At 40.5% G+C, this 11,573-nt stretch overlaps 1 protein-coding gene across 1 annotated transcript; it reads left to right on the forward strand.

The window, feature by feature from the left end:
• The first annotated feature begins 3,870 nt into the window (after positions 1-3,870).
• On the forward strand, positions 3,871-11,310 carry LOC130949093 (uncharacterized). Its single transcript, XM_057877917.1, has 3 exons — positions 3,871-5,901; positions 6,647-6,723; positions 10,692-11,310. The coding sequence occupies exons 1-3, from the start codon at positions 3,871-3,873 to the stop codon at positions 11,308-11,310; spliced, it is 2,727 nt and encodes a 908-aa protein (XP_057733900.1).
• Positions 11,311-11,573: the final 263 nt, after the last annotated feature.

An 11,573-nucleotide genomic window follows, 5' to 3' on the forward strand; every position in this document is an offset into this window, starting at 1 on the left:
AATAAGTGAGCTAACGGTTGAGAACTTAGGCTGGGAATATAAGGTGCTCCCAATGGCCTTTTTGGACATGTAATTACAACTTTAAGGTTTATATTAGACTATAATTATGTTTTAATGTGTTTATTTATATTTTATTTATTTTTTTATTAGAAAACGGTTTTTTCGATTCAACCACGGTCAAACCGGTTGAATCTCTAAACCTGTGAACCAGTAGTTAGAATGGTTCGATGACCGGTTCGGTTTTCAGAACCTTGGCGTTTTGTGATGGGGTCTCAGCACAGTGTCATAGCATCTAAGATATATTTTTGTAATTATTTCCTCAACATCTGAGATGTGTCCCAAGATATATTTTTGTAATTACTTCACTATTTATTCATTTTCGTAAATAATATATTTATTTAATTTAAATAAAAAAATCATTTTTCTCTTGGTTTAATTATTCAGTTTGTTCCTATAATTTCATCGAATTTTCAATTAGGTCTATATATTTTTAAATTTTGTAACTAAATCCCTACCGTGACAAAAATGTTGGAATTAATAGAATATTCGATTAAACTATATGAAATATTCAGTTAAACTATACGAAATATTCAATCAAGTGTTTGGTATATTCATTTTGTTTAATAAAATATTCTGTTAATTCCAACGTCTTACAGTAGGGACTTTATTACAAAATCTGATATGATATAGGAACTCAATCGAAAAAAAAAGTATAGGAACCTAATTGAAAATTTAATAAAACTATAAGAATCGATAGAAAAATTAAACCTTTTCTTTTTCATGGAAAGGATATGCATAGATAATTTTTATTTTACGTATGGACAATTCAAAATTTTAGACGTAAATCTTTTCTATCATTCCACAAGAGTTAAGACAATATATTGTAGATTTAATTAACATTCATCTTATTTTTAGCCGTTTTAGTAGGTGTTTAAATTGACAAAAATAATATGAAACCATTTTTAGGTACAAATATAACTACTTCAACTTAATAATAGACAAAATATATTGACAAGTTTCAACAAGAAACAATATTAGTCATATTACTTTGATTTAAAAAATAAATATAATGCTAGAATATAAAATAATTCTAAATATATTTTAACAAAAACAGTTTTCCATAATAATTTCTTTTGTTATGGTAATAAAAAATGTAATTCAAAAACAAACTTTATCTCATGTTAGATTATATTTGCTCAATCAATTTTAACATAAGAGCAAGAGAGTTTGAAAGTTTTACCCAAAAATCATAAGACTATGCTATTTTATAAAAAATAAAATAAAAATTTAATATAGATATTTTAATTTAATCACAAACTACATATTATTATTAATGAATAATTGTTATATTTTAAAAATAAGTAAAATCATTACTCATTAATTTTATTATTTTTAATATTAAAAATAGTTAAACATTAAATTTAATTAATTTTATAAAATTTTTATATAAAAAATTAATATGCATGTTTTCATTTAAAAATTTCAAAAAAATATTTTATCTATTTTTGTATATTTTTCCATGTACATATATTAGTACAGTGTAAAAACTTATTTACAATTGTTAGATAATTTTAGATATTTAATTAATGTTTAGATTCATTCTATCCATCAAATGGTTAGTTCATCCGTCTACTTGGATAAGTGTTAAAAATTTAAATTCATAAATATTATTTTATATATGCAACAATTCATTAACCAATGATACATTTTTAAATAAAACTAAAGTTTACAATAAATTAATTCTTAATTTATCAAATTAAAAAAATCATAAAAAAACTGCATTTTTTTATTATGATTATAAATTCACACATCTCCAAAAAAATGAAAAGAAAAAAAAAATCAAAGTACAACATCAAAACAACTAAACAAAAGGGAGCTCAATTCCCACCAAAACATAACAAGATACTCAGCACTCATAGTAGAATCACAAGAAGATAAAGAAATAAGATATAAAAAAAAAAAAAAAAAAACAAGAGACTATATGACACCTATATTGTTGTTATATCCATGTTTTTGTCTATGTTGTTGTTTTGAATTTTTTTAAGCATTTATCCATGTTATCATAGTGTGTTTCACTGCATTTTTCATCCTTTTAATACTAGAGTCCATTCCTCTTAATATTGCACCAAAGAACTACAAAAAATGTTCTCGACACTCTTACAGATAATCTCCTTTCTTTCCAATGTATTCAAGCCTCAAAACAATCTTTTGGCATTTTCGATTAAACTCACTCCCAACCTCAATGCTCAAGAACCTTCTCCCATAATTTCCATGTGACAGCGCACAAGAAGAATAGGTGATGGACCGATTCAATCTCATTGCGGCACAAAATACAATTATATGATGCTCTTATCATGCCAATCTTTACTAACTTATTCGTTGTGTTCAATTTTTTCATTATAATGAACCGCGCCAATAGCTCCTCCACACGAGGGGACACCAAGCTCTTCCACAGAATTCGAACAAAGTTATATACGTTCAAATCTATCCTCGACTCCATATAATGATAGACCCTTCTCAAAATTGACTTTGTTGAATATTCTTCATTCTTCTCAAACTTCCAGATTATCGTATCCTTCTTTTGTTGTTTAATCCCAACTTTTGCAATCACATTTAACAAATCAGCATGATCACCTTCCTGGCACTCCCTCAACAGTCTTCACCAATTCAAACTCCAAACCCATGATACACCATCTCAAAATCTGCATTCATTATGTGTTGCAATTTTCAAAAGCCTGAGAATTTCTCCCTCAATTTTTTTTTTTTTTTTGCTGCCATAAGGCATGTTAGAATTTTGTTCTAGTCCCATTTTCAATTAGAAATTGCATTCCCTCATTGAATGTGTTAATCAGCTCCTTACTACCTGGTTTTGGATCTAAATACCACCATTTTTCTATATCACTTGATCATCCAAGAACTCTTTGGTCGACAAATTACTACAAGAACGAACCATAGCTTTTTGTTACGGATCCGGCCCACGGATCCTGGACCCGTGACCGAACCCGAACCCGGCTCCTCGGGTCGACCCGTTTCATCTCCCTAGAAGGCCCTGAACCGGCCCTCTAGAGCTCCTAACTAACTTTCGAATTCAAACATCCCTCTTATCTTAGCAAGATAAGATAAAGATAAGATAACCACCATCACATATAAATAGAGGACCCTAGTCCCTCCAGGTATTCATTCATTCCTCATATCTTACACCTCTCAGATCTATTCTGACTTGAGCGTCGGAGTGTCTTTGCAGGTACCTCCCCTCCGCTCCATCTGGAAAATCCAACATTCGATTAAACCCGCGGGTTCCCGATCCTCCTCCTAGATCGTATCAAAAGCATTCTGTACATTGGCGCCGTCTGTGGGGACCTGCGACAGTCGAAACAGATGGAGGGTATCTTGGACGAAAATCCATCAAGCCAAGACAACTCCAGACCGCGTCATCCGACCCCAGAGCAACAGGAGGTCATGAACCAAGCCCGGATGGCCAGCACCATCCACCGCACAAACGAGCACATGATCGCAGATCCACAACACCCCGAGAAAGCAAGGGACAAAGCGACCCAGATCATTCAGGATCTCTGCCTCCGAGTCCAGGAACTTGAAGGTAAACTGACCGACAGAGGAAAATACGCCAACGAACACGGAAGCCAGGCAACGTCTAGGCCATGATCCTACCGCGAAAGGTCGCCAACCCGGCAACATGATAGAAGAGATGATCGTAGCACCTCGCGCAACCACCGACACGAGAAATCGCCAGAACGGCGACACAGCAAAAAACACCACCGCAGCGCATCCCACGATCTGAACCGTCAGCACAATTCGGACGAAGACCCGAGACAACGGCACACCAAGCGCACAAGAAACGACCACATCATAATGGGAGCCACACCCTTCACAGAGAGAATCTTAAGAGCGAAACTCCCCAGAGGCTTCGACAAACCCACCGACATGAAGTACGACGGAACTAAAGACCCTCAAGAGCACCTAACGGCTTTCGAGGCCAGAATGAACTTGGAAGGAGCATCCGACGCGGTCCGATGCAGAGCCTTCCCAGTAACCCTTGCCGGACCAGCGATCAAATGGTTCAACGCCCTCCCGAACGGATCCATAACCAGCTTCCACGACATCACAAGAAAATTCATGGCCCAATTCACAACCCGAATCACCAAGGCCAAACACCCCATCAGCTTGTTAGGGGTCACACAGAAACAAGAAGAATCTACAAGAAAATACCTCGACCGCTTCAACGACGAATGCCTGACGATCGACGGACTCACGGACTCCGTTGCCAGCCTCTGCCTAACTAACGGGCTCATGAATGAAGACTTTCGCAAACATCTCACCACTAAACCAGTATGGACCATGCACGAAATCCAGAACGTCGCCAAAGATTACATCAACGACGAGGAAGTCAGCCAGGTCGTCGCTGCCAACAAACGGCAGCACGTCGCTACCCAACACGGCAACCCGACTCCCCGTCATAACCCACCACCCAAAGAGAACCAACGAGACCACCTTAAACCAACCCACCGACCACCAAGAATAGGAAAATTCTCCAATTACACCCCCCTAACAGCACCAATTACTGAGATATACCACCAAATAGCAGATCGAGGTGTCATCCCCAAAGCCCGACCACTCAAGGAAAGGACAGGAGGAAACAAAGCCCTCTACTGCGATTACCACCGAGGATACGGCCACAAAACACAAGATTGTTTCGACCTTAAAGACGCTCTCGAGCAGGCCATACGAGACGGCAAACTCCCAGAGTTTGTCAAATTCATCAGAGAACCAAGGCGCGCCGACAGAGACAAGTCACCAGAAAGAGAAGGACGCAACCCGAGAATACAAAAGCCGCCCCCCAGGGAAAACCCCGAAGAGGATCCGACCATCATAGTGAACGTCATCACGGGCAAGGACGTATCGAATAAGTCAAAGCTAACAATGAAAAAAGACCTCAAAATAATGGCCGTCAGGCACCACGACCCAATCACCATAGCCGACAGCACGATAACTTTCTTGCCGGAAGACTGCCAACACGGCACCTCGGCCGAAGACGCCCCCTTCGTCATATCAGCCCGAATCGGAACAGGGCTAGTAAGAAGAATACTGGTGGACACTGGCGCCGACTCTAACATCCTCTTCCGAGGAGCTTTCGACAAACTCGGGCTCCGCAACGACAACCTCCAGACACACCGCCACGGCGTCACGGGCCTCGGAGACAACTTTCTCAAACCAGACGGCTCGGTTATCCTTCCCATCACCATAGGAACAAGCAATCAGAGAAAGACGATCTTATCCGAATTCGTAGTCCTGAAAGACTCCACAGCCTATAACGTCATTCTCGGGAGAAAAACGATCAACGACTTCTCTGCAGTCATCTTCACCAAATACCTCCTCATGAAGTTCAGGGCCGATGACGGCACCATCGGAACCATTCACGGAGACCGGAAAGTCGCAGCCGAATGCGACAACAATAGCTTAGCCCTAAGGAAAAAATCCCTGAACGCAGCCGGAATATTCCTTGCCGACCTAGACGCACGACTAGACGGCCAACCTAGACCGGAACCAGAAGGAGACATGGAAAAGCTACAGATAGGGCCAACCAAAGAAGAATACACTTTCATCAACAGAAACCTCCCGTACGACCTCAAAGAAGAACTCTCCCAACTTTTGAAACAAAACAGAGACCTGTTCGCATTTACACCAGCCGATATGCCGGGAATAAGCCCCGACCTTATGTCTCACCATCTGGCAGTAGACCCCCTAGCCAAACCAGTGGCACAAAGAAGACGGAAAATGTCACCAGACCGAGCCGCCGAGGTCCGAAAACAGGTGAAAGCCCTACTCGAAGCCAACTTCATCCGAGAACTCCCTTATACGACCTGGCTAGCCAACGTCGTACTGGTAAGAAAATCTAACGGGAAATGGCGAATGTGCGTCGACTACACGGATCTCAACAAAGCATGCCCGAAGGATGTAACGACCCAATTTCTTGTACGTCATGATCATACTAGAAACTGAGCGCTACCAACTTGTCTTCCTAATTATTATCTATTATTTATCATATGAGCTTGATTCGTTGTTAAAAACGTAGTTATTTTACGAGGTACTTTTTTTTTTTGAAAACATTTGGATTAACAAACAGTATCATTCATAATCAATTAACAACTAATAATATATAAAACAGTTACAAACAACCACACATAAACACATCACAAGTAGTTGACAACATTCGGTGATTCAGCCTTTATTAGAATATAGACTGTTAGTTAGAACACCCCTAGATATAGCTAGATAATAACTATATACATATATATACATACACCATCCCAGGTCCTGACCTGTTCAAGAGGTCCCTAAGCTGGCACCCAGGCTAGCCTAGACTCTATGCTCGCCTAGTCCCTCTAAACTACTAAAGCGAGGGAAAGTACGTTCTAAGTCTTCAAAACTCAAGTCAGGTGGAACGTCATCAAAAGGTGGAAGGTCGTATACTACTCCTCTGCACGATCATATGACATCAAAGAGCATCTCTCAAGTACTTCATCGAGTGGCCACATAACAGCAACATCGTACGAAGGAGTTAGGCTAAAGTTTGTAGATAAGCGGGGTGTAGACTTTGGCTGGTCTCATGGTATATACGTATCATCAGAGAACGATATTCACCCTAGACTCAGAAGACTATCTAGAGCAGGATCCTCTTCGCAGAACCATCATCAACGAACTACGGTAAGGTACTCTTACTTCCATCTGAAGGGGAAGGGAGAGAGAAGGGGTAAGAACTGGGGAGTCCTTAGTAGGGTCGGGGTTATTAGTTATATTCATTTATTTGGGGTCGATTAGCAGACGAATAATAGAATATAGCGAAGCAGTAACCAAAAGATAAAGATAGAAAGAGAAAGTAGAGGCAATAGAAAGCAGAACACAAACAAAAGAATACAAGATAATGAAACATAGAAATGGCATACAAGCAGACAAACACAAGGAAATAGATCACACATAGAAAGGAATGCAACAGAGAATGATGCGCAGACAAGAATGATGCATGTCTAGCCCTAGTGCAGGTAATGAGCTCATCTGTCGGTTACATACCCGCTCCCGACGTTACCCAGCAACCTCTGTCTGGATAAGGCTTCCCTGTTGGCAATACCCATTGCAAGCAACCTTTGTCTTGCAGGGTATCCACTGCAAGCAACCTTTGTCTTGCAGGGTGGCACTTATTAGTCGATATATGCCCAACAGACTCACTGTAAGCAACCTCTGTCTTACAGGAGCAACAACACACTCATTGTAAGCAACCTCTGTCTTACAGGAGCACATTCATCTTGATACCTCTGTAAGCAACCTCTGTCTTACAGCAAAGCATTATAGCAAGGTATCCCAGGAAAGCGTTCTCAGTGGTCGTACCACCATCTATCTGACTGCCTTCATGCAGCAGATCATCACATAATCATTATCATTACCATCATTCATTATTAATCTCGTTATTCATCATCACTTTCACATTCTTATACGTTACCTCTTTCTTTCTCTGTTCAATCACAACATAACAACTTTCTATAGGTGAACTTCGGCCTATAGAAATGGCACCTCTGTAAGTGAACTTCGGCTTACAGGTATCATAACTCTCTGTAGGTGAACTTCGGCCTACAGGAGCAACACCCTGAGATGCACAATTGATATTCACTGTAGGTGAACTTCGGCCTACAGGAATAACAACTCACTGTAGGTGAACTTGGGCCTACAGGACCTCTAGGGCCAATGGAAAAGCAGCAGATGAACATACAACAGAACATCGTGCCACAAGGCTTAACTCTTTATTCTTATACTCTTCTCCTCTATACTTTTTGTTATATTACTCTTTTCTCATGAATCGAGTCCAGTTCGTCAAACCGAGACAATTTACGAAATATCGAATCAAAACTCCTAACCGATACGGTTCAAAAACTAGGTTCTTCGTGACCGCGTTATCGAGCTTGCCTTGGAAAAGATTCTAGCTTAAAGATGACATAATGATAATGAGGATTGAGATGCTTGATGATATAGAAGAGGTTTTCCCTTTAATGATCTTCTGGCAAAATTCGTGCCTTCAGAAAATATCTCGCATACTCGAAAATCAGGGTTGTTACATTCTACCCTCCTAAAAGAAAATTTTGCCCTCAAAATTTCAGCCGCATGCAAGAATCCATCTTCAAGCAGTCTATTTCCTTCAAGCCATCCTGACGAAGATATCAGTTCGTTCCTTACAGCATCTAAATATCACATAGCCAAGGCCATGGAGATCATAACAGCTTTGAAGATAGCTGTGGCTCACGTCGATTCATCGTTCGGAGCTCAATTAAACCATGCCTATTCACAGTCATTGAGGTCTTATCCGCACCAAACAATCAACATTAAGGTGATCAGTCTTAATATCTCAAGTTAAGTACGAACATTTCCAAAATGAGCACGCATAGACATTCATGCCAAATGTATCTTAAAGATACCCTAACGGCATGAGTCACACAAGCAGAGTATGCAATGAAGCATAGTCAGTCCACTCCCCAGGCTCTACTGGGAACGAACTGCTCTGATACCAAATTGTAACGACCCAATTTCTTGTACGTCATGATCATACTAGAAACTGAGCGCTACCAACTTGTCTTCCTAATTATTATCTATTATTTATCATTTGAGCTTGATTCGTTGTTAAAAACGTAGTTATTTTACGAGGTACTTTTTTTTTTTTGAAAACATTTGGATTAACAAACAGTATCATTCATAATCAATTAACAACTAATAATATATAAAACAGTTACAAACAACCACACATAAACACATCACAAGTAGTTGACAACATTCGGTGATTCAGCCTTTATTAGAATATAGACTGTTAGTTAGAACACCCCTAGATATAGCTAGATAATAACTATATACATATATATACATACACTATCCCAGGTCCTGACCTGTTCAAGAGGTCCCTAAGCTGGCACCCAGGCTAGCCTAGACTCTATGCTCGCCTAGTCCCTCTAAACTACTAAAGCGAGGGAAAGTACGTTCTAAGTCTTCAAAACTCAAGTCAGGTGGAACGTCATCAAAAGGTGGAAGGTCGTATACTACTCCTCTGCACGATCATATGACATCAAAGAGCATCTCTCAAGTACTTCATCGAGTGGCCACATAACAGCAACATCGTACGAAGGAGTTAGGCTAAAGTTTGTAGATAAGCGGGGTGTAGACGTTAGCTGGTCTCATGGTATATACGTATCATCAGAGAACGATATTCACCCTAGACTCAGAAGACTATCTAGAGCAGGATCCTCTTCGCAGAACCATCATCAACGAACTACGGTAAGGTACTCTTACTTCCATCTGAAGGGGAAGGGAGAGAGAAGGGGTAAGAACTGGGGAGTCCTTAGTAGGGTCGGGGTTATTAGTTATATTCATTTATTTGGGGTCGATTAGCAGACGAATAATAGAATATAGCGAAGCAGTAACCAAAAGATAAAGATAGAAAGAGAAAGTAGAGGCAATAGAAAGCAGAACACAAACAAAAGAATACAAGATAATGAAACATAGAAATGGCATACAAGCAGACAAACACAAGGAAATAGATCACACATAGAAAGGAATGCAACAGAGAATGATGCGCAGACAAGAATGATGCATGTCTAGCCCTAGTGCAGGTAATGAGCTCATCTGTCGGTTACATACCCGCTCCCGACGTTACCCAGCAACCTCTGTCTGGATAAGGCTTCCCTGTTGGCAATACCCATTGCAAGCAACCTTTGTCTTGCAGGGTATCCACTGCAAGCAACCTTTGTCTTGCAGGGTGGCACTTATTAGTCGATATATGCCCAACAGACTCACTGTAAGCAACCTCTGTCTTACAGGAGCAACAACACACTCATTGTAAGCAACCTCTGTCTTACAGGAGCACATTCATCTTGATACCTCTGTAAGCAACCTCTGTCTTACAGCAAAGCATTATAGCAAGGTATCCCAGGAAAGCGTTCTCAGTGGTCGTACCACCATCTATCTGACTGCCTTCATGCAGCAGATCATCACATAATCATTATCATTACCATCATTCATTATTAATCTCGTTATTCATCATCACTTTCACATTCTTATACGTTACCTCTTTCTTTCTCTGTTCAATCACAACATAACAACTTTCTATAGGTGAACTTCGGCCTATAGAAATGGCACCTCTGTAAGTGAACTTCGGCTTACAGGTATCATAACTCTCTGTAGGTGAACTTCGGCCTACAGGAGCAACACCCTGAGATGCACAATTGATATTCACTGTAGGTGAACTTCGGCCTACAGGAATAACAACTCACTGTAGGTGAACTTGGGCCTACAGGACCTCTAGGGCCAATGGAAAAGCAGCAGATGAACATACAACAGAACATCGTGCCACAAGGCTTAACTCTTTATTCTTATACTCTTCTCCTCTATACTTTTTGTTATATTACTCTTTTCTCATGAATCGAGTCCAGTTCGTCAAACCGAGACAATTTACGAAATATCGAATCAAAACTCCTAACCGATACGGTTCAAAAACTAGGTTCTTCGTGACCGCGTTATCGAGCTTGCCTTGGAAAAGATTCTAGCTTAAAGATGACATAATGATAATGAGGATTGAGATGCTTGATGATATAGAAGAGGTTTTCCCTTTAATGATCTTCTGGCAAAATTCGTGCCTTCAGAAAATATCTCGCATACTCGAAAATCAGGGTTGTTACAAAGGACGCCTTCCCCCTACCGAACATTGACGGGCTAGTGGATGCGGCATCCGGCCACCGATACCTCAGCTTCATGGACGCATATTCCGGCTACAACCAGATGCCGATGCACCGACCAGACGAAGAAAAAACTGCATTCATCACCCCGGACGGAACCTACTGCTATAGAGTAATGCCCTTCGGCTTAAAAAACGCCGGAGCCACCTACCAGCGACTTGTTAACAAAATGTTTCGCAACCTATCCGGAAACAAAATAGAAGTCTACATTGATGATATGCTCGCCAAGACGGAATCCGGTGAGCAACTAACCGACGACCTCAAGGTAATAATGAACACCCTGCGAAAACACCAAATGCGACTCAACCCAACAAAATGTGCCTTCGGAATGGAAGCAGGAAAATTCCTCGGCTTCATGATCACGCAACGCGGAGTTGAGGCAAACCCAGAAAAATGCCGTGCCGTCCTTGAGATGACAAGTCCCAAAAACCTCAAAGAAATCCAAAAACTCACCGGCCGACTAACCGCACTATCCCGGTTCCTCGGGGCATCGGCCCAAAAGGCAATCCCTTTTTCAAACTTATGAAAAAAGGAACCCCATTCAAATGGGAGATAGAATGCGAAGAAGCTTTCCAACACTTCAAAAGGGTTCTAGCGGAACCTCCAATTCTCGCAAAACCCCAAACAGGGGAAACACTATACCTGTACCTCTCCATAACAGAAGAAGCAATCGCAGCAGCACTCGTCCGGGAAAACGAGAAAAAGGAACAAAAACCCATATACTTCATAAGCAGGGTCCTACAGGACACAGAAGCCCGCTATTCACGCTTAGAAAAGCTAGCTTTCGCA

The sequence above is a fragment of the Arachis stenosperma genome, chromosome 9 (genome assembly GCF_014773155.1).
Source record: "Arachis stenosperma cultivar V10309 chromosome 9, arast.V10309.gnm1.PFL2, whole genome shotgun sequence".
NCBI lineage: Eukaryota > Viridiplantae > Streptophyta > Magnoliopsida > Fabales > Fabaceae > Arachis > Arachis stenosperma.